General features: G+C 49.8%; 7 protein-coding genes and 1 non-coding gene across 10 annotated transcripts; 5 read left to right on the top strand and 3 right to left on the bottom strand.

Moving 5' to 3' along the window:
• The first annotated feature begins 98 nt into the window (after positions 1-98).
• Positions 99-5,690, top strand: FVEG_00375 (hypothetical protein). 2 transcript variants are annotated; one of them, XM_018886826.1, is made up of 2 exons: positions 99-4,611; positions 4,665-5,690. In XM_018886826.1, exons 1-2 carry the CDS (start codon positions 696-698, stop codon positions 5,150-5,152), a joined length of 4,404 nt encoding a protein of 1,467 aa, XP_018742471.1. In that variant the 5' UTR covers positions 99-695; the 3' UTR covers positions 5,153-5,690. The 2 variants fall into 2 exon arrangements, with proteins under 2 accessions (XP_018742471.1, XP_018742470.1); XM_018886825.1 differs by having other exon boundaries at positions 131-5,681.
• A 339-nt stretch (positions 5,691-6,029) lies between these two features.
• On the bottom strand, positions 6,030-7,710 carry FVEG_00376 (60S ribosomal protein L23). The gene is made up of 5 exons (XM_018886827.1): positions 7,576-7,710; positions 7,086-7,133; positions 6,773-7,019; positions 6,642-6,719; positions 6,030-6,585 (listed from the first exon to the last, which is right to left on the bottom strand). The coding sequence occupies exons 1-5, from the start codon at positions 7,587-7,589 to the stop codon at positions 6,553-6,555; spliced, it is 420 nt and encodes a 139-aa protein (XP_018742472.1). The 5' UTR covers positions 7,590-7,710; the 3' UTR covers positions 6,030-6,552.
• A 232-nt stretch (positions 7,711-7,942) lies between these two features.
• On the top strand, positions 7,943-8,025 carry FVEG_14648. The gene has a single exon. It is a non-coding gene; the product is annotated as a tRNA-Lys (tRNA).
• A 554-nt stretch (positions 8,026-8,579) lies between these two features.
• FVEG_00377 (hypothetical protein) lies at positions 8,580-10,109 on the top strand. The gene is made up of 2 exons (XM_018886828.1): positions 8,580-9,305; positions 9,357-10,109. Exons 1-2 carry the CDS (start codon positions 8,777-8,779, stop codon positions 9,989-9,991), a joined length of 1,164 nt encoding a protein of 387 aa, XP_018742473.1. The 5' UTR covers positions 8,580-8,776; the 3' UTR covers positions 9,992-10,109.
• Positions 10,110-10,808: 699 nt separating this feature from the next.
• Positions 10,809-11,861, top strand: FVEG_00378 (hypothetical protein; the record flags this gene model as incomplete). The annotated part of the gene is made up of 1 exon (XM_018886829.1): positions 10,809-11,861. One exon carries the CDS (start codon positions 10,809-10,811, stop codon positions 11,859-11,861), a length of 1,053 nt encoding a protein of 350 aa, XP_018742474.1.
• FVEG_00379 (hypothetical protein) lies at positions 11,661-16,061 on the bottom strand. Of its 2 annotated transcripts, XM_018886830.1 has the most exons (5): positions 15,929-16,061; positions 14,243-15,860; positions 13,828-14,190; positions 12,070-13,774; positions 11,661-12,014 (listed from the first exon to the last, which is right to left on the bottom strand). In XM_018886830.1, the coding sequence occupies exons 2-5, from the start codon at positions 15,008-15,010 to the stop codon at positions 12,001-12,003; spliced, it is 2,850 nt and encodes a 949-aa protein (XP_018742475.1). In that variant the 5' UTR covers positions 15,011-15,860; positions 15,929-16,061; the 3' UTR covers positions 11,661-12,000. The 2 variants fall into 2 exon arrangements, with proteins under 2 accessions (XP_018742475.1, XP_018742476.1); XM_018886831.1 differs by having other exon boundaries at positions 11,661-13,774.
• An 856-nt stretch (positions 16,062-16,917) lies between these two features.
• Positions 16,918-22,024, bottom strand: FVEG_00380 (hypothetical protein). The gene is made up of 2 exons (XM_018886832.1): positions 18,100-22,024; positions 16,918-18,054 (listed from the first exon to the last, which is right to left on the bottom strand). The coding sequence occupies exon 1, from the start codon at positions 21,856-21,858 to the stop codon at positions 19,189-19,191; it is 2,670 nt and encodes an 889-aa protein (XP_018742477.1). The 5' UTR covers positions 21,859-22,024; the 3' UTR covers positions 16,918-18,054; positions 18,100-19,188.
• FVEG_14649 (hypothetical protein) lies at positions 18,677-18,827 on the top strand (the record flags this gene model as incomplete). The annotated part of the gene is made up of 2 exons (XM_018903594.1): positions 18,677-18,690; positions 18,737-18,827. The coding sequence occupies 2 exons, from the start codon at positions 18,677-18,679 to the stop codon at positions 18,825-18,827; spliced, it is 105 nt and encodes a 34-aa protein (XP_018742478.1).
• Positions 22,025-22,133: the final 109 nt, after the last annotated feature.

The following is a 22,133-nucleotide window of genomic DNA, read 5'->3' as shown; positions in this document are numbered from 1 at the left end:
CCCAGGCGGGTCTAGCCTTGGCTGGCTGGCTTATTCGGACGGACCAGACCACGACACCTTGAGAAAATCGACGGGAGACCAACATCAGAGCCAAAAGGAGACTGACTGTCCTGTCCTGTCTCGTCCTCATCACACACGCCTCTCGCTTGTCATATATTGCACTGCACTCTTGGTTAAGCCGTCGCCTCTTGGATCAAGGCGTATCAGGTCTATTCTCTTGTTTATTTGTTAAGGGCGTCTTTTTAGCCTTTGTCTTGCAGTGCGTTTTACTTTTACTCGGGCCCGTCTGTCGTGTCTTGTCTTTTTTTGCGAGTTGCCGCCAATTCCCTGTCCTGTACTTCAAAATTCTTTCTCTGCCCTGGCTTGTTTCTCTTACTCCATCCGACACGCTCATCTCATCTCATTCATTCATTCATTCATATCCACGCACTTTGAGCCTCATCCTCTTTCGAGGCTGCGTCTGTCTGATTATAAATTTTCAGGCTCGGGCGTATTCCCTGATATTTGGCATTGCGCTCTTACTAAGTTACCCGTCCCCGTCCCCGTCCCGTGGATTCACTCGCATGACGCCTCTCGCGGGCCCGGCTGGCCACTACACGTCCTTGCTGTAAACTTGGATCCCAGCCTCATCCCATCCAACCATACAAAATCTCTCTCGGGCCAGACTCAACTAACAAGCCTGTCCTGGCTGTACAATGGACCGCTCGCGCCGGATGCCTCAACGTCGCCGTCCGTTAGGAGCCTCTGCTTCTCCTACTTCTACTTCAGAGGCTTCCTTTGACCTGAATCCACTCACAAGTCCTGTTGTTTCTCACACTAATACCACAACGCCTCAAGGTGTAGGCGCTGGTTCCCGCCGCTCGGCAAAACCTCTCCAACACGCCTTCACTTTCTCTTCTCCTAGCAGTAGTCGCAATTCTAATGCGAAGAAGCGTTCTACTACTATGGATAACTATCCAATTCCTGATGAGGGTGAGCATGGCCCCAAAAAGGGCGGCCACAGTCTTCGTAAGCGTGCTCGCGTGGATTACACGTTTGAGCACATCGACGACGATGTTGTCGTTCCCAATTCAACCTCTTCAGCACGCGGCAAAAAGAGAAGGTCTGAGGTCAACTTTGACACAGATGACTTTTACAGCAATGACTCTAAGAGGCGAGGCGCCTCCATGGGTGCTGACACCCCGTCCAATCGCCGGAGGAATCCGACTCGAAAATCCAGTGACCTCAAGGCATATCATCAAGCTGCCTTGCAAGATGATGATAACGACGTCCAAGACACAATTGAAGTCGGTGCCTATTACTCAGATGCCGATGACTCTGAGCTGAGAGATGCTGCTTCAAATAACTCATCCCCCCAGAATAAGTTGCCATCAAAGGACTCACCTAAAAAGTCCCCCCATAATGAGTCCACCAAGGATACATTTGCCGCTCCTCCTCAAGTCGGTGAGAATCAACACCAGCTTGAAACAAAAGAAACATTACCTATTCCCCAGGTTGAGCAAATCTCCTCAGACAAAGTTTCTTCTGCTGTGGAACCTACACGAACCTTTATCGAGGAACCTGTATCTCAACCTACAGAGCCGCAGGCCGAAAAACTTCCCAAAGTGGAACCCCAGCCGGAAACACTGAGTACAACGCATAAGTCACCAGCCGCAGAAGATGTTAATGAAGTAAAGCCGCCAGCAGTGGCACTGGCAGTGGCAGATGCACAATCTGAACCAGCTGCCACGACAGTGCCAGATTCTAATCCAGTTGAAGTGGAACCAGAGGTAGAAACAGAGGCAGTGGCAGCGCCAGTGTCAGAGCCAGTGCCAGCACCGACAATAGCACCTCTACCAGTTACAGCCGTGGAGAACAATAAGAGTGAATTTGTTCACTCACCTATTGTTCCTGCATCTGAACCAGTGCCTGTGCCTGTCAATGGGGTTGCTGAAGTCCCCGCTGCCGAACCTCTTCCTCAAGATTCTTCTGAACCTGCTCTCTCTCTCTCCAACACCAACAACACCGATACCGATACCAACATCAAGCAAGAATCATCAAATCAAATCACCAACATCTATCAATTTCCTACGTCAACTGACAAGCCAATCGACCTTCATCAAGACGACAAGCTGAACGCAATGGACAATATGGAGATCGATCCTGTTCAAGATGAGCATCCTACTCAAGATGTTGAAATGACTGATGCCGCGCCTCTTGATACACAAGACCTTGTACAAGAGTCTGTGCAAGAACCTGTGCAAGAGCCTGTAAGCAAGCCTGCACAAGAGCCTATGGAGCTCACACAAGAACCTGAACAACTTTCACAAATGCCCGAGCAAGAGCGTGTAGAAGAGCCTACGGCAGCACCTCTGCCACCAGCTGCGTCGTCGCCTTCTGCACGAAGAGCTCGCTCTGCATCACCACCAAAGTCATCCTCAAAACCACCATCACCATCACCTGCTCGAGAGACTGAAGAGCTTCGACAGTCTGTTGAAAACGTCGCATCTCCCCAAAATGTCGCCTCCAATGATGTTCACACGCCTTTGGAGGTGAATGGCGACTCGGCAAAAGATGAGAAGGTGAACAATGAGACCGTTGAAAACAATAAAGACAAAGAGTCTGCACAAGTACCGACCGCTGCCGATGAATTTCCAATCCCAGACTCACCTGAGCTTCCTCTCACTCAAGAGGAACCTACCACCATTTCAAGCCCTACCGAATTGAAAGCTCCTACTCCACCTCCTACTGAGACCATTGAAACTCCCGCTTCTTCTGCTCCCTCGGACACGAAAGCAAGTCCCCAGAAGCCTGTGGCTCCTCGAATTGCCCTGGAGTCAATGCCACAGCCTACCCCCGTCGGCCGCTGGTCACATCTTAGGCCTTATGTCGATGGAGAGTTTACACTCTATCCTGAGAAGAAGGGTCGCTCTGATGAAGATGGTGCCAATGACGACACAACACCTGAAGGAAAGGACACTGATATGGAGCCCATGGTGGACGATCAGTATGATATTGTGGATGGGGCGGGTCTCGAAGCACCTACACCAGCACTGAACACTCCTACTCGCGGCTCTCCAGTGGCCGACTCCACAGATCCTACAGCCTTCAATTCACCTGCTCCAGGTGGAGATGATGGTGATGACGCCGACGTCTCTGAATCTCAGGAAGTTCCAGGACGTACACGTTATTACAAATATAGGAAGCTCAGAGACCCTGAGGAGTACATCTCCGTCCTCGAGAATTACGAGGACATGCCAACTGAAGACCTGTACGAACTACTCGAGGCCGTCAATGTCTCCATGGTTCAGTGGCAGGACGAGTGGAATGACCTTGGCACTGTTGTCGACGATTACGAGAACTCACTCCGTCGACGAGCCGCCGATGCCAAGTACGAAGCCCGTACTCGCAACCTCAACCAGCATGGCCTCAACTACGAAGAACCCGAATTTGCTGTCAAGGGCTACAAGTCTCGCGACAAGGAAGGTCTCAATGAGACCCGTTATCTTCAAGGACAAGATCGTATCATGGCTGCTGCCTATGGCTTTGAATATGATCCTCATCCTTCAAAGATTGGCAAGCAAAACCCCGAGACCCAACAGGTCGGAATCATGACGCGTGGACGATCTCTACGAAACCAACCCCGACAGACCGCAAAGGCCACTGAGACGGACGAGGTTGTCGGCAAACGTCAGCGCAAGCCTGTCCAGCTCTTTGATCCCGCGACACAAGATGTTAGTCGAAGCTCAACACCTGTGCCGCCCACTCGTGGTGGTCGTCGACGCAAGAACGCCAACCCTGAGGATGAACCCCAGACCAACCTTTCGGTCAGCTTCAACACTGAGGCTGCCTCGGACAATGAGGCTTCGGGTCCCAAGACTAGGCGTAAGCGTGTTCGCGGCAAGAATGCTGTTGCTGCCGAAGAGCCTGCCCCTACACCAGACGCCGAGGAACCTGTGCAAGAATCACCCGCAAAGACTACACGTCGTGGCCGTGCCAGACCTGCCGTCAAGTACGAAGAGGCTGACCCCAACGAGTTTGTCGACGACGAACCTCAAGAGGAAGAAGAAGTGCAGGAGAAGGAAGAGAAGGCGCCCGTCCGCCGTGCCATTGTTACTCTCAAGCTTCCCAGAGCTTACTATACGGATGTCACACCTGAAAATGAGATCACCGATAACGGCGACTCTCGCCCAACCACCGCCTCTTCTGAAGCATCTAACCACACGGTTGAGTCATCTTATTCATTCCGACCCAAGCGACAGAAGCGCTTCCGCGACGATCCCAATGAAGCTGAAGAGTTGGCTCAGGCGCCGCCCAAGAAGAAGGGTAAGCGAACCAGCGGAGGTGCCACCACCACCGAGATTCCATCTAGTGCTTCTACACCAGCTCCCTCCGTCGATCCAGCACAAGTGCCAAACAGCCGCAAGATTCAAAAGATCAAAGTGGTTAGATCTGCCCAGGATGCCAAGAACGGAGGGACACCCGCACCTCAAGCACCTCCTCCTGCTGCTACTGTTCCTGCTACAGGACCTCCCTCCGCTCCCCCATCTATCGCAGGGGACGATGGAGATGATACACCTAAAGACTACAAGTCCATGACCAAGTCGGAGAAGATGTCCGCATCGATGAAGAGTAAGTTTCCAAGCACGTTTTTCTTAGCTACTCACAAGCTAACACAAATACAGATCGTTGGGCCAACGGAAATATGGCTGGAGCCGTTGAGAAACGCAAGGCGACCCTGGCGGCTAAAAAGGCTGCTCAAGCGGCAGCCGAGCAAAGAACAGGTGTCGCCGCTCCCAACAAGCCTAAAGGCAAAGCCACCATCAAGAGAGACTCCTCCTCTCTCAAGATGCAGATGCAGCCTGATCAACCACAGATGCCACCACAGCAACCACCAATGCTGCATCAGCCACCGTCCATGCACCCTCACCAGCATGAGCTTCCTCCTCACCAGTATCACCCTCACCAGCATCAACATCAACACCCGCCACACCCGATGCATCTTCAGCAACAACCTCCGATGCATCCAGGTCACCCTCAACATCTCCCTCCTCCCCCTCCACCACCTCCTCATCAGGCTGGAAATCCTCCTCCTCCTTTCATGCATGGCCACCCTCAGCACCATAGCCACGGTCATAGCCACGGAATGCCTGGAATGGGATACCCCTACTAGAGGTAGAGGATACGAGAGTACGAGACTGGTCTCTAGACTGGTCATCAAATGACAACATTTCCACACACACACAAAGTCAAAATACGAATCGAAAAAAAGCAATAACGTCTAGAGCTTCAGCCCAGTAGCTCAATGTAACTCTCACGACCCACCACGAGACATGCAGTCCTCATATGGTATATACATACATGCAACCACTCTGTATACTACGGAACAAACAAGAGAGGTTTTTTTGGATGCAGGTTCCGCGGAATGCACGTTTTTTCTCTTGTACACTAGATGCGAAGAACCATCGTTCGTTTCTTGTCTTGTTTTTAGTTTTGTTTTTATTCTTTCTTCATGTTCATTCATACATGGATATATGCATGCGATGGAGGGGCAGGGGAGGAGGTCTTTGCATAATCGTTTCGGCATGCATCAAATGGGCGACTTGCCCAAGTTGGGAGGTTTTATAGCGTGAGAAAAGGTGTGGCGAGCTTATTAGCAAGCGCCTAAAAGACGAATTTTAATGTCAAGTTATATACAAAAATATCTGCTTTGATGTGATTGTGATTGCGGTTGTGCTGTCAATGGTCCGATATGTAGCTTGCCTCGTAGTTGACTTTCATTGCTCAATACAAACCAGAGGTCACATCGGAAATCTGTGAACGACAAAAAGGCCAAAAAAAGGTACGATGCCTGTTGTACATGAATTCAGGTGATCTTATAGACCACTTTGTTTATGGACAAACTGTCCATCTCAATACTCTCTCAATAGGAAGAAAAGAAATGAGAATAAAAAAGTTGTTCCTATAGGGTAGACGCTCTGCGACATCGGCAGCGAGAGTATCTTAGGTATATCCGGCTCTTCTAGACCATTCAAGAATTACAAGCAGGATTTGCAGCAGGTTTCAGCGACAGGTTGAGCTGCCATATTCAAGAGTGGTACTAAACAGTCTAGACTACATCTGTTCATGCACATCAATGTCATAACTTCACAGGTTCACGGCGAGAAGAATTGCACATAGTTTAACCCAAAAAGAACACAACGCCCAGGGGAAGATGGATTGAAGTGACTTTTGATTTGTCCTTGATGTGAATGCCTGGTATGTGAATCATCCTTACACGCCGCAAACCGAAATGCAAGAGCCTTGTGCCAAATCCAGCGACTTTAAAAGTAGTAGATAAAAAGAACATTGCCCCGATTTTTATAAAAAACAACCCTCACCCCAGCTTTCCGACCCTTTACCAATTCTTTGTTGGACGAGGGGGAAATAAAATAAAAGAGGTTCTTTGGGGGAGGGGGGGGAACAGATGTTTCTTTACCGCGCTCTATCTGATCGCATTCGGGACAGAAACCCAACCACCACGCACCGCACGCCCTTTTGTCTTTCCTTGATTCTCTTTCGCAAGCAAGCACTTTACATGACGACACCGGAGTTGCTGGCAATACGCTGAGGAGGGTGTTAGTACGGGCAGTATCGGGACTTGAGAGTATGGGAGAACTTACGGGCCACAGCTCAGCAGCCTCCTTACCGACGGGGCCAGTGATGGCAGAGCCCTTCATCTCACCCTTGGGGTTGACGATCTACACAGGTGTGTTAGTCTCCAATTGTCTGTTATTGTGTGAATTGTACGTACAACACCAGCGTTGTCCTCAAAGTACAGGAAGACACCGTCGAATCGCTTCCAGGGCTTGGACTGTCGGACGATGACGGCGGGGTGGACCTTCTTTCGGAGCTCAGGCTTTCCCTTCTTGACGGTGGCCATGACCATGTCACCGACACCACCGGCGGGCAATCGGTTCAGGCGGGCACCGATACCCTTGACGGCGATGATGTAGAGGTTTCGGGCACCTGAGTTGTCGGCGCAGTTCATCACAGCTCCGCTGGAGAGGGGAGTCAGTTTGCTGGTTCGTTGGGGTTAAACAGTAGGTGGTGGGGGGTTTTCGTACACAGGGAGACCCAGGGTCATCTTGAGCTTGCCACCAGGGGCACCACGGCTGTGAAGGTGAGTCAGTATTTTGTTCTTGTTGTCTTAACTTCCGTCTTTGTGTCTCTTGTTCTCATTCTCGCCATGTCGATTTTCTGCCAAGATCTGCCCGTCGGAGGAATCAAGGCTTTGACAGTTTGTGTGTATGTCAAGCCATTGTCGTCGAAATCGAGTTGAAAAAAAATTCAAGGCAGAGGAGCAATGAATGTCGTCGTCACTAGTCAACCCAGTGATGCCGTATATCTCATGATATTGTCGAGGATTTTCGTTGTGTGCGCAGGCACAAAATTGGTCGCCATGTTTTCCCCGCCAAAACCAGCACTCGAAATAATTCCCAGCTCTTTTTTTGCGCATCGGAGGAGACAGAACAGACAGAATTCGAGATGGCGAGAAAGCGAGACGAGACAAGAGACGTAAAGTGAGTCTCTTGAGGGTATTCGAGAGCTACTTACGAGATCTTGGCCATTTTGTCTGAAGGGTTAGTGTGGCGTTACTTCGTGAAAGAGGTCGTGGTCGTGGTCGGGTTCGGGTCTCGAGATGAACAAACTGACAGTAGCTTCAGTTTTCAGGGCAATTTTGATTTTTCGTGGGGGACAAACCCTAGACGAGGAAGGTGCTATCGTTTCACGTGACTGGAGTGCACCTGCAGAATTGGGCCAGCCAATCAAACACCGCCACTCACTTAACACTATTTCTGGAGCCCACACCACAACCAAGCACAACCAAGGCGCCTCAATCACACGCACTCCGGAGTGATCAATATAGTATAGACTTTCTCTTCCTGCTGCCATCAATCCGGCTTGATCCCCGGCGAAGCACGCCCGGTTAGCTCAATCGGTAGAGCGTGAGACTCTTAAGAGTTCACAATCTCAAGGTTGCGGGTTCGACCCCCGCATCGGGCTGTTCCTATAAATACATATTCATGATTGAGATGTGCTTTCTTTTTTGCAGTTTTGAGATTTGTGTTGACATGAACTTGACAAGTTCGCCGTTGCGTTTTGATTGTCAATTCATTTATATCAGTAGTCTATTCATGTATGACAATTACAAGAGTTTAAAGTAGCAGAGCGTCTGTGTGTGTTTGTGTGCAGAGCTCTTGTTGATGCCTGCAGTCTACCCTGGAAGAAGTATTGTATTAAGCGATTTAATTAACATAGATGACATGGCTCTAATTTCCAAGTGCTTGAGGTCTATATAATATTGGCTTCCTACTAAAATCTGTCTTGAATACATATCTAGTTGCTTAATGGTTTCTAATTGCAGGTGTAAGTCTAAGCTTGGTGTCATCATTGTTTAAGTCGGTATTTCAGCGACTATACAAGACACTGACTGACTGGCATTACAGTCATCTCTCCCCATTCGTGACGATAACAATAAGTGGCCAATGAAATTGAAAAAAAGACTTTATTAATAAACCAACAAGATACACTCACTACTCATTCTTGAGCCAGGGAAATATAGCGGGGTCTCTGGCCAGGCCGGTCATTCGGAGTCGATCCAAAGCCATCACCAAGCGGGACCTCGGCTCGACGTCACTTGAACCGCGCTTCAAGACCTCACATGGCCCCTACAAAGTATCAACTTACCTATAGTCATGCTGCAAATCTATTGGCCATATATGATTCCCTATACCTCAGTACCTAGTTACTCCTCATGTCTTTGTTATTTTGTGTCACTCGACGCTCCCTGTCGCGTCAACTCTTCCGTGACACAAACTCGACCGCTCATGGACAAAACTTCAACTTCATACCCCGGATATATCTGCCCGTTATGACTTCACGAAGCCAATCATCCTCAGTGAACAAGCCCCCGCCTTCAGAGCCGCGGCCAAGCTCCTCAGTTCTACTAGTCTCGCCTGTCAATGAGGTCCTACTACTCCACCGCGTACACACCTCTACATCATTCGCCTCGGCGCATGTCTTCCCTGGTGGAAATCTAGACCCTTATCATGATGGCATCATCCCGGCTGAAGAATCGCCAGAAAGACATCACGACGGGCTCGCGTATAGAATCGGTGCTATCAGAGAGACCTTTGAGGAGACTGGTATCTTATTGGCCAAGAAGGACAACGAGCTGGTAAACCTAGCAGTCGAGGACAGAGACACTGCAAGGAAAATGATACATGGGAACCAAGTCAAGTTCCTGGAGTGGTTAAAGTCAGTAGGCGCAGAGCCAGACTTGGGTAAGGATGAATCGACGCAGATTACGGTCAAGTGATATTGACTGAGAACAGATGGCCTCATCCCTTTTACGCGTTGGATCACACCCGCCACCAACACAAAACGCTTCACAACGCAGATGTATCTCTACATGCTACCGCAGTCACAAAGTGACATGCCATCAGAGATGCTCATCCCAACACCAGACAATGGCATCGAACACACAGCGGCCCTCTTTGCACCGGCGGAATCATTTCTCGTTCGTGCCGCCACAAATAGCATCATCCTATTCCCACCGCAGTACTTCCTCCTGAGTTTAGTTGCCAAAGTCTTCCAGAACTCAATGGCATCGTCAGATGGACAAGGATCTCGTCGAATCACAGCGCAGAGAGAAAACTTACTGTCCTTTTTGAACCGAGTGCCGACAGCAGAGACAGAAAAGGGTCAAGCACACAAGACAGCCATGATTCCATGGAGTGAGAAAGTCATGAGCCCTCATAATCTTTTTATTAGACAAGAGGACAAGAGAATAGTCCTCGGGTTGGACAAACCAGGACCAGAGCTCAGGGGGTCTGAGAGAGGTGGCGATTGGGAGCATGTGGTCCTTGTTAACTTTGGTAAAGGAGGACCAACCAATGTCGAAGTGAGGCGAAGAGAAGATGCACTAGAAGAGGAGAGAAAGGTTAAAGCTGATAGCGAGAAGCTCTGAGTTTTCGTAGACATAGATCCCATCGAATGATAGATATCGAGGATGAGATTTGCATTCACGGTTGATCCACATACCAAGTTATATGAGTCAGTAAATAACAAGGTACTTAGGGAAAGACACTGTAAATAATAAAGAGACTCTGAGTTTCGCGTATACCGTATCATCGATGGAAGAACTCTTTCTATAACCAAGAGTGTTATTGTTGGGAACCACGTCACACAACGCCCTCAGGCCATTTCTTTTGTTTTTTTTTACCGTTGAAGTTCTTAGGGGACCATACACAACGTCTACATTATCACTCATATCTCAGATTCCATGTCGCATTGTCCCACCCGCGTTTCGCAGACTCTGCTCTTCATGTCTAAGTAGCAAACAAAGACAACAGTGTACCACACCTAGCTAGTAAACCAACTTATCCTTGACACACACAACAGTTATCCTGACCTCTTATCATTTAGGAAGCTTAGGTATTCTAAACTTTGGCATAAACTCCATCTCATAGTTCCAAGAACCATTCTCAAAAACTTATCATCAGGAAGCTTTAGGAAACTTTCCTCCATCGCCAGTGCTTCCTACCTAAACTTCCAGTTCAGCCCATATCTTGAACTTTCTTGGAATCTCTTTCTTCTTTCTCTGCAGTCAAGCAACTCCTTCCCCAAGCCCGGGTTGGTACCTATAAATATCTTCCCTTCCCATCACTCTCCTCCCAATCTTTTCTTTCTCTCAACTATTTTTGTCTCAACTCTTAGGTGAATATCATCAACGCATTCCATTCTCCAAAACTCACTCCATATACTAAACCCCTCCGTTAGTTATCATGGAAGCTGACACGACGGAACCTAAAACTTACTCCATCGTGGCAACGGGAACGCCAGCCCCGTTCGTTAGTGTTAGCCCGTTCCTTGAGGTCCTCAGCTCAAGGGTGGGAAATGTAGAGCCCAACAGCTTAATAGAGGTTCTCAGCCGCACGATTTACGGATCAAACATGATCTTGGGGGCAGGCGGAAGTCTACCAACAACCTACAGAATTTGTTATGCAGTATTTCAGGGACTGCCGATCCCAGAAGAGCTTGCCGAGGACGATTTTAACTACAAAGAAATCACAGATCACTTGGAATTCATGAAAATACCCGTGTCGTATGAAAGCGTCACGAAATGTTACCGGGAAACACTGCAACACGCCAAGGCTACAAAAGGCCTAATTACAAAAATCGTCATTCATAGACAACCCTTTGATGAGGCCACCTTCAAGGAGGCAAACCGCCTTCTTACCTACAATGATGATCCCAGCCCGCAAGAGCCTTGGGCCGCCCACGGCGGCGGCGGAAAGTATCGTCAACGGGGTACGGCCCATGACCAGCGTTTCTTGGATGGCTCTCAGATCCCCTCTGCAATGCTCGGCATGATCAACGAGCTTGCGACGGAAATGATATCCCTAGACATGACCCCGCTCCCGCCCAAACAGGAGGATGTCCAAGAAAGGATCTGGAGAGCCTGCCGATTCTGCCACCGCTTCATCCTTATTCGCCCGTTTATGGATGGAAACGGGCGTATGTACCGTTTGTTCCTGACTACCCTCCTCCTCAGAGCTGGCGTATGCCCTGCGGTTTATGGACTTTCTATCTATGATCGAATGAGACATTTGCAAGCTGAAACCAGTTGCTACATTCAGGACAATCAGATGTTGCTAAACGCGGCAGATCTTGTCATCTTTGGGCCCAGTCAACAGCTGGTAAAGTTTGTTAACGAACATACATATTGCGGGTGGGAGAGCCCGGGCAATCACATGTTGAAATTCCTACACGCCACGGGCCAGAGCACGGGTCAAGGGCTGGAAGATCCTGCAGCGTCAAAGATGCATCCTCGATAAAGATGGTCTAAGTGATATCACCTCATCAAAGATGGTCTAGAATTATTATCGTCCACCTCATGCTTACTCCGCCGGGTATCATACACAATAGATAGGCAAGTAGCTAGCTACTCCACTCCCAATACACTCCGATGATCAATCAATATCGACTATCTGGCAACACAGTCTGTCAGTGACCGTGTATCTCAGTACGATCCTATCTACAAACCGCGAACATTCTGGCTCCAGGTATGCCAGTTGAAGTCATCTCCAAGCATATCAACATCGTCCAAGCCTGTGTTATCGAAGTTTGAGTTTATCGACGGGAACTGCCCGCCCCAGAGGTAAGGGGGCGGGTTATCGTCCTTGGGGAATTGCATGGTCTGTGGTGAAAACTGTTGGCCAGTATCTCCTGGTTGCGTCGCATCTTGAGACATGTTTGGCATTGGCGTCATTCCCGTACTCGTGGCCTTGATTTGAACAGAGCCGACATCCTGCAGTGGCCAGAAATTCACCATGGGGAAGGGTGTGGTGTCTGCCAATAGGTCATTCATGTAGCCCATGGTCGTATCAGAAAGGTCGATCGTCCCCGGAACGTCGTAGGCTGATGGTGTCCGAGGGCGGGATGGTGTTTGTTCTTGTTTTGGCTGGAGCATCGACGGTGGCATAACAGGGCTCAGCTCAGCTGGCGTCGACATTGGCACGTTGCTTCCGTCAGACCGCACCAGAGCCTTCCATTTCTCCCTTATTTCCTCCATCTTGTTGGCTGCACCGTCCGCATCCTGCCCAAACCTGGCCTGGTATCTCGGGTTCGTCCTTTCTTCGAATTCCAGCCGACGTGCTTCTTCAGGATTTCCGCGAAGTCGAGTGATCTCTGCTGCGCGGTGCCTTTGGGCTCTCATGTAAAGTTTCCTGATAGGCATCACAACAGTTGCGTATTCGGCAGATCGCACCAGTTGTCCTGGCCCACCCTCGTATCCACTGACGGCTTCCCATCCGCGTTCCACAAGAGGAGTCCATGGCCGACGGCAACTAGCGATGAGGAAATAGGCCATAGCTGACCAGTTGGTGTAGGTTTTGAACAGCCACCTAAACTGTTTAGACCTCGAGTCGTTATTCAAGATGTGATTGTATTCCGCAATCTCAATCGCTGCGACATAGGCACGTTCTTTTGCTTCTTCCGAAAGTGTACCTTCGCCCTCGGAGCCTGGGAAGAGGACTGGCTGGTAGATTACCAATGTCATCTTGGCCATGATGATGCGCGCAATTGAAGAAGCCATCCAATGTAACGGATCAGAATCGCCAGTGTGGTGTTTCAAAAACTTTTCCTCCACTCTATTATAAACCTCGATGAGCATTCGTTCTCGCTCCGCAAGGCTGGTATCCTTGTAAGGCATTCCCTGGGGGCAGAACGACATTGAGGCGGATGATAGTCGAACTAGACGCCGTCCAAAGCCAGCAATTTCGAAACGAACAAGTGCCAGCGAACAGTCAGAGTGACCTTCTCTGGGCTCAGGGGCCTCCGTTGAGTCGGGCTTGATATCGGTATCATTGATATTGCTCGGCATTTGTGTGTCATAATTAAAGTCTTGGATGATAAGATCAGTACCCAGCTCATCGGCTGATCTGAGATCCAATAGAAGTAACGCCCACCAGAGACGCCTTCGCATCTCTGTTTCAAAAGGACTCAGGTCGAAGTGCGACCCATCGCGATGGAGGCCCATGCCTTGAGCAAGATGTGCTACCAAACCGGTTAAAGACCAACAGAAACGACTTCCATCTTGGCCTTTGACCACGAGAATAAAGATGATCAACGCTTGCATGATTGGAGTCTCCAATGAGTTCAGGAAGTTGGCTTTGGCGAGGGCTTGTTCGACTGCGAAACGGTACTGCACAACAACATCCTCCTTGTTGAGTCCAAGATTAGCTCGCACCTGAGTTCGTAAGTTAGCATTCTCCTTGCTTATAGTCAAGGGTGTCTTCCTACCTCGTCAGGTTCCAGGGATGTAAGTGCAGCATAATATATTGACCAGACGAGCGCCTCATTTGCAGGAGACAGTTGTTTGTGATCTTTTCGCGCATCCCGAAAGATGGGCTCCATGGTTGGAATGTGCAGTACCTTGAGCAACGGTTCCACATTCTCCTGATAGACAGACCATAGGAACGGTATATGGGAAGGCAAGGGCCAGTATTTATCGAGATCCACGTCTGCAGAGCGGTAACCAAATATCCAGGCATTGTGGTTCCCTGAGAGTGCGGATGCGGGTGAGGTATCTGGAGTTTCATCCTCCTCAGACTCATCCAAGTCTTCATCAGTAAGCTTCTGAGTCTCTTCACGTATTGAATCGAGCTGGTAGACAGGGTCAGTCAAACATTAGCAACAATACCAGGGACTGACCAACCTCGTCATTGAGTTTCGACCAAAAACCATGACTAACGTATCTTTGGCTTCCTCCAGTGTCGCTCAAAACCAGTCGTCCAAACTTTTTATGCATATTCTTGCGAGCAGTCTCGCTCTGTTCACTTGTAGCATCGCTGCACCTTGGGCTGTCATCAGTCCTTCCAATGTTGCCTGCGTGAGACCCTGCATTGGACGATTGCCTTTGAGTATTATGCGCCGAGGCGTCAAACGATGTGCTTTGACCTGCATGCGCTTCGGGCGAATTGGTTGATGAAGGGCCTTTACCGCCAGATTCAACCTCAATCTGACCGCTCAGCTCTTCCACAATGCCCTCCAACTTCCTAAGCCTCTTCATCAATTCTATCTCGCGCTGGCTTGAGTTCTTGGTGGGCGCATTGGGGTCTTTTCGGCGCGGCTGCCGCGGAGCTCTCCCAGGGGCGGGGAAGACACAGGGAATCTGTGCTCGACGACAGTTGGAACACGGCATCTGCTTGTCGCATCGAACTTTCCGACGGCGGCAGGTTACGCATGATCGCGGATTCAGGGCGGGCGTGTTGCTTCCGGGCAGGTGGATTGGGCTAGTATGGGCGTCAGGCCCTGTTGTCTGATAGACAGTAACGTTGCCTTGAAAAGAATTCGGTTGGGTGTGGGACGAAGCATCTTGCTGGGTATTGGATGAAGGCGATGCTGTGGACTGTTGCGCAGAATCAAGCCCCTCAGATACATTGAAGCCGAATCCGAGGGCCATACCCTCGAGGTAGGCCGACATTGTTGTATCGCCTTGAGTGCAAGATCAAGCTCAAGTCAAAGATGGCGACAACAATAGATTGTTTACGATATTCGTAAAACCTGGAAAAAACCAGGCAAATGATGTACGGAGAATCCGCGGACTCGGGCTCGGGCAAGGGATGAACGGAATGCGGGCGAGGCCATCAACGTTGGATGCGATACGGATGCGGGTGCGGTAGCGCAGGCTAACGAAACCTCGATTGTAATGCAAGGTGAGGAAATGCGTAACGTCAAATCATGCAGCTGTAGACAGAGAACCTGTCGTGAAGCCCTCAAAAAGCCAAGAAGAGGCTGAGAAGGCTGTTTTTGTGAAACATAAGGTGAGAAAAGACGCAGAACGTTTGGTCTATGATCGAGTTGGAGAGGGAAGATGGGTGGTGGATGGGTGGATGGATGGACTCGACCGGGTTATTTGGAGGGTGGGGGGTTCAGACTTCCAGGGCACTTCTGATCAGGGCGGGCAGGGCGAGTTGTAGTGGAGGTCTGGTTGTTTGTCGTATTGATGATCCCTTAAAAACCAACTAAAGTGGTGCCTGCCTTGGCACCAACGCCAGCACTACTCAAGAAAACGATCCGAGCTGACAGCGCCCAGGCGCCCTAGACGCCCCTAAAATCCCGGGGATGCACGTCCTTGTGATTCTTCGATTTAGTTAGGGCGATAGTGCGGGCGGCGGAGACAGACGGGGTTAATAACACCTCACTCGGCTCCGTGGCGGACAGAGCAGAGCATAGCAGAGACACTAACATCTGGGTTGGGCTTGGAGAGATTCTAGACTCTTATTTGACAGTTTCATTCCATGATTATTCATTCATCCTCCAGAAAGTCAGCACTAATTCCGCGTTAGGTATTAGCACCATAGCTCAGAATCGACTGTGTCGTCATCAAAGAATCACGCACGTTTTCACTTGGTATAAGTCGTCGCACTTTTGTCTCTCAAGAGTTGAATAACCATAAGCTGTAAACTTATGGTTAATTCCGCTGGTGGATATAATTCGATATAAACGTTGCCTTATGGAATCATTTCGCAATTTCGCGACTCCGAAACTTCCGTTCTACGAGGTCAGTTGCCCTCTACTGTCAACACGGCTGTCCGTTGACCCGACTGGAGAGGGGCTCACTTGTTGGCCACAGTGCAGTGAGAAATAGGTAGTCATATCGTGAGTGGTAGTCTAGGAGAGTGATGAGTCAATGCGTACGCCCTATTGGTAACAACTATGGAAGACGGAGACCGACTACCACCGAGCCTGTCTTGAACTGACGGACTCTCCGTGAGAGTAACATCCTAAAATCCGCTGTCGACTTGAACGATTGCCGAGCTAGACTAATTATCAATCTCAACTTAATTCGAGTAAACTTAGTTAAAGCCAAGGTTATCCGAGGACCGTTGGTCTTCACATGCAAGAGGCGTCTGACGGGCATGACGTCTCATTGCAACTCTCATAAGCCAAGATGTTCCCAATTCCCCATACCAGGCCAAGAATTATTAGTGAACACCCACTCATAAATCAAGCTTATCAATATCAGGAGATCTTCGGCATTTGCGTACCACAAGCCCTACGAGCCCGGCATGTCCTGTCTTCAACTCCTTTTGCACAAGGGGCTCTTAAAGAGGATGACATTTTCTGATACATCACAACTCGGCTGCCTTGCATTCATCGCCTTTCGCAGCGTGGGATCGTCTCCCGCACGTCATGATATCGAAGGTTTAAGGCAACCCAGATAGTTGGTATCACTTGACGCATCCGATTAGACATGATGTGACGCCAATTGAGAGCTGCGATTGGCAGATCTCGTAGGCCGTCAATATGCGACTGATTCCTGACAGCGGAATTAAACACATCAAAACTTATTCAACCTGCGATAACGGCAGTGTCTGCCCGGAGGCCCTTATCTCGCTGAGGTAGGCTGCGACTTCACTGGCAGCTGATCTCTTTGATGGTGGGATACCCATCGACGCGTTCTAGCTTGGATCTCCCGTAATGACCATCACAGTGCGATCAATTGCTGATCTGATGCAACATTTCTTTCATGAATTGACGAAATTCTCTACGATTGATATCGGAGCCCGTTATAATCATGAAATAGGCACCGTTGCGGACCGGCCCCACTAGCTCCGGCACGGGAAGCGAATCAGGGCCTGGCATCCTCCAAGGCCAAAGGGCCGCAACGGGGCCGGCGACGTTACGATAAAAGGATTGTGGCTCCTTTGTTTGATACTCCCCGTGTTGTCATTGTAATATTGGCTCAGATCATGGCCGCCATCAGGTCGCTTTAGCTCTTCAAGCTAACGCACCCACGCAACCTTTGGTGTCAGCTCAGTCACAGGGACCTCACACCTTCAGCTACCATGAGCTCCAGCGTAATACCACTTTCCCTTGCGCAGGCGCGATTCTCGCTCAATGGTGCAGCATGGAGGTCCGATTCCGTATAGGATCGTAGTTCAAGAATCCCACTTCACTCTACATTCTACCAGTGAGGGATGAACATGTAACAGCTGTATAACGCGCATGGTGAGTGACGGTTCGAGATGCTGAATTCGGTGAGATCACGGCGTCAATCTCGAAAGATAATCGACGCAGAGCCTCAACTTGCCACAGCTAGGAAAATGTGATCAAAGATGCCCGCAGGAAAGGCCAATCCGTGCCGCCAGGTCGTGGTGATGCCAAGGATTCTTGATGGTTGATTCGTCGGCTTAAAGAGGGATGGTTGTGTGGGATGGCTCGATGCATGTAAGTTTCAGGGTTCCAATATGGCAAGCCGGGCCGTGGGCGGGGTTTGAGCGCCAAAAGCCTGGAGTAACTTTGAGGCATGACTTTGGATGCAGATGGCGAAATGCAAGCGAGTTTTCGATTGCGAGCACAACTTCCCCAGACCATGCAATGGAGACCCCAATCTGGCGAATGAAGACACAAGGATAGACCTGTTGCCCAGGTTCCACTGGTTCCATTGCGCTTCACGACAGGACACAGATGCCAGAACTTTAGCTGCAGTATTCGAGATGTTGGATGAGCTGTCATGATCTGCTGGAAAAGGTCAATATTGCCAGAATATCGGCAACCATTACCAACCGAGGTCACGAGAGACACACCGCGTCCTTCTCCCCGATAAGGATCCTGGCCGAGATGCGCCAACCACGTAACCGACTCATCTGCCCCAGATTGGGCTACCTATCCAACGCCGCAAGGGAGAACCGAGGTCCGTCATTGGCGCGCCATCTACACCATCCGATGCCTTGTGGATAGACCGATGAAGGGAGAGGCTGCACGCTATCGCGGTAGCATACACAGGATACAACAGTTTCTTCCGTGATGGTGTGCTCTCGCAGCAGCTACTGGAGCAGCTGGATGCAGCAGAGCCGCAAAACTGATGTGGTGTGATATCATTGGTGTCCCGTAGCATAGCTGATGATCGAACTATCGAGGCTGGATCCTGGAGATGTTGTGTTGCAGCCAAAGAAGATAATCCGCCATGGTGAAAGCCACTAGTTCGAAATATAAAGTAGCCACCACCGAACCCAAGATCCTAGAATCATTCTCCCAAAAACAAAGTCGACTCCATGGGCTTGAAACTCGATAAAAAAGGCCTCACAGTATCCAATAAGCTTTACCATCCTTGAGAAGCCCTTCCTTATTACCAAGTGACATCATGCCTGAATCTGTGTAAGAGGCGCCGATTTGCTTGACATTCGAAGGCTGACACGAGCAGGGCCATGGAAATCTACCTCAACGGTCCGAAGGAGTTACCTGACGTCTGGGCAGGGCAGGGAACGCAGGGGGCACAGAGCAACCAGAATTGAACAAAGCGAATCTCGAAGGAATTGAAATTGATACCCGCGCAGGCGCACTTGGCGACGAATTGGATCAAAGTGTATATATGTGAACTGGTTCTCTGGGAGGGCAGCCCCGTCGTTATGGTAAATTGTATTTATCATTGTTGCCGTTTAAACATTGAGCTCGTTTTTGTCTACCTAGTCAAATAGTGAGCACTGTCTCATCCAGGTTTCTACCCCACCTCATGACAACAACTCTAGACAACGGTATCAAACGCTCTGTGAAGTATAGTAAACACCTATGCCAGTAAATGCAAATCTATGTTGATAACAACGCCGGTAGTTCGAGAAAGTCGAAGAATAACGCCATGCTCGCTATCCGATGGTATCAAAATCGCTTCCGTTCTTTGCCGCGCAGGCTGATTCGCCACAGGCAGCATATGCTTTTCGATTCGCACCATTTCTTGACATCATTCGGATTGACCTCTCCGTCATAGCCCACGCGACTAAGCTCGCCCGTATTGAGCCAGGCTGCAAGATCTTCTAAAACGATTGGATCGTATATCAATATTTTTTCATGCCAGGACGGTTCTTGTGGGTCAGTAGTACGTGGGGCAGATGTAACAGCATTGGTGATGTGATCAAACAACAGCGCCTCTTGATCGCTCTGGGTGGCCGTGAGCGGTGTGCCATCATTAGTTGTAAGGGACATGTCCAATGGTGGCGGAGAAGAAAACATCTGTTCAGCGTTGGTATCGGGCGAAGAAGCAAAGCCACTCTCGTTATCTTCGGAGTCAGGGATCTCAATAACAGATTTAGCAGTAGCCTTCTTGCGGCGAGGTGATGCCGCCGCCCGCTTTGGTTTTGCCGCTGATTGAGGCTTGCTCGGAGATGCGGCGCCTGGTGCCGAACTCAAACTGTCTTTCCTCGGCCTGCCACAAGGCTTCTTGGGGGTTTCAGGCGGTTGAGCAGATGGAGGCGGTTCTTGGGGCTCAGGGGCATTAATACTGTTCTTCCGCGGCCTGCCTCTAGGTTTCTTTGGACTGCTAGTAGTAGCTGGCGATTTCGCCCTGGTAGTTTTGGTGGGTGAAGATAACTTGGTGCTGGTATGGAGGCTGGCCTGGCCCATGCGAGACTTGCTCTGCCAACATTGGTCGAGTAGTGTAATCATCGCACTTCTCCGCTTGATGGGTTTGAATCCGAACCTTTTTATTTCTCGTGCCAAGCGAATGTCTGTGAACGCTTCATAATTGGGTCGAGGTGGTTGTGCTGGGAGCTCGGGCAAGCTCTCAGGTTCTTCTGCTGTCGTCATTTGATTTGCCTGGCTAACTTCTGTTTGTGCTAGCGGTGGGCGATGGATATCAGTGCTTGTTGACAGTTCACTGTCGGAGAAGTACGGGGAGCCAGCTCCTGAGTCGGCCAGGTCCTTCTCATCAGGTCGCATATCATCGCAAGGCTTGGCAGGTGGAATATGATCATTGAGCACACGGCTCTCGACACAAATGACAGAATCGTCTGCACCCAGCTGATATCCAAATGGGTTTGTAACATGGCCAACCTCTGAGAGTTCTGTGTCATCTGCAAGATTGATCACTTCGACATTGAAGAGATCCCCTTCTGTATCACGAGCAGCTGCATCCCAAAGGTTACCTCGTTGTTGCGGCGATTCGATTGCATCACTATTCATATGTATGACAAAATCTATGTCATGGTGCTGGTTCGACTGTCTCAAAGCTGCTTGAAGATCCCTGAGGACAGTCGGGGATTCTTCTCTGGCAAGCTGGCTTGAGGTACCGAAGACAAAGTCCTGGTTAGCAACCTGGGCCAAAGCCGCACTGGGCGACAACAGCACGGGCTTTGGGGACACTTTCTTTTTAGCAGCTTTTGATGGTTTCCGTCGTGATGTACTTTTGCCCTTAGCATTTTTTGGTTGCTCATCAGTCAGAGAAGTCTCCTTGTTAGTAGTGGGGAAATGGTCAAGTATAGAAGCGTTTGGCGGCTCAGTATCTGGCTGACTAGGCACTCTGTACGCAGCCGTTGCAAGTTCCGTAATGGTCCTAGGCCTCTTCTTTTTGGGGGCCTTCTTCGTTGGAGACTTGTCAGGTGCCATAGCAGGTGGATCGGTGCCCTTTGTGGCTGATGGTTCGATGCGCTTCCGTTTCTTGAGGAAACCTGAGTCTTCGCCTGAAGCATTCGTTATGCTGTGAGATGTCGATTCGTTAGGCTCTTGCATGCAAGAGTAACCCTCGACAAGGCTCTTGAAGACAGGCTGCTGACCCGCCCCGGAGGACCCTAACTTTTTGAAAACAGATGAATCTGAATCGATATCGACAATAGTCTTTTGAGCTGGAGGGGTCCAGTCCAATCTCCGTGCAGGTGCTTGTTCCAGATGAAGGGGTTCATTCACATCAGTCTGTTTCGCCTTTTCTGAATCCTTCGACTCCTCTGCCGGTGGAAAGTGGTTACTCATAGTGCCGGTTTTCTTCCTTGGCTTCGCAGCCTTGACTTTCTTCTGTTTGCCATCATCGTTATCCTCTGCAGGGCTATGGTCTTTGCTAGCTGCTTTGCTCGACTGTTTCTTTGTCGCTGGCTTAGGCTTCGCGGCTCGTTTAGGAGCAGCTTGTTTTGACACCTTCTGTTGGCGAGGCTTTCTGGTCGACTTGCCCGTGATTTTGATCACCTCTATATGTTCCTCTCGTTCTTTTGGTGGCTCATTGTCTCCAGCAATAAATCCACCGTTTCCAGATGAATCTTCTGCGAGGCCTGTGGCTTCATCGGGGTGGGATAATGTCCAGGGTAATCCCGTCGTTGGTGTCGAAACAACCTTTGGCGCCGATTCTGTTGCTGGATAGAGTTGGCGAGCAGAGATGAAACCAGATAGTCCATCCCTCGAAAGTGCTTCTGCTCCGCTTCCATTGTGTGCAGAAGGTTGGGATGTGGCTTTCGTCGTTAAAACGTCCCGAAGGGATGGAAGGTCGGGGGATGAAGAATCAACGTGCAACAATTGACGTCTTGTGTCTCCTAGTGGCGAAGTCCCAAATACATCAGAGGATACCATGACACTCAAACCAAAGTTTATGGACCGAGAGCGCAGAGCGCATCTCAGGCCCGATATTTGTAGCAGAATGATGTCGAGGTTGAAAGACGTTGAAAATAAGCAACGGCGGGGTCATGATCTGAGAACGCCTAATCTTGGTATCCGAGTCATAGAAAGTGGTTCGCCTTCAGGCGCAAGGGGTTCGCCAAAATCCGAGTCGATGCTAATCCCTGACTCGCGATCTAGTACGCGCTGTCACCTGATGTTCCACGTGATACACTTAGACTTGGGACCCA

This window comes from Fusarium verticillioides, chromosome 1 (genome assembly GCF_000149555.1).
Source record: "Fusarium verticillioides 7600 chromosome 1, whole genome shotgun sequence".
NCBI classification, from domain to species: Eukaryota; Fungi; Ascomycota; class Sordariomycetes; order Hypocreales; family Nectriaceae; genus Fusarium; species Fusarium verticillioides.
The sequence above is the reverse complement of the archived record's forward strand: the minus strand, read 5'-3'. Positions and strand labels throughout refer to the sequence as shown.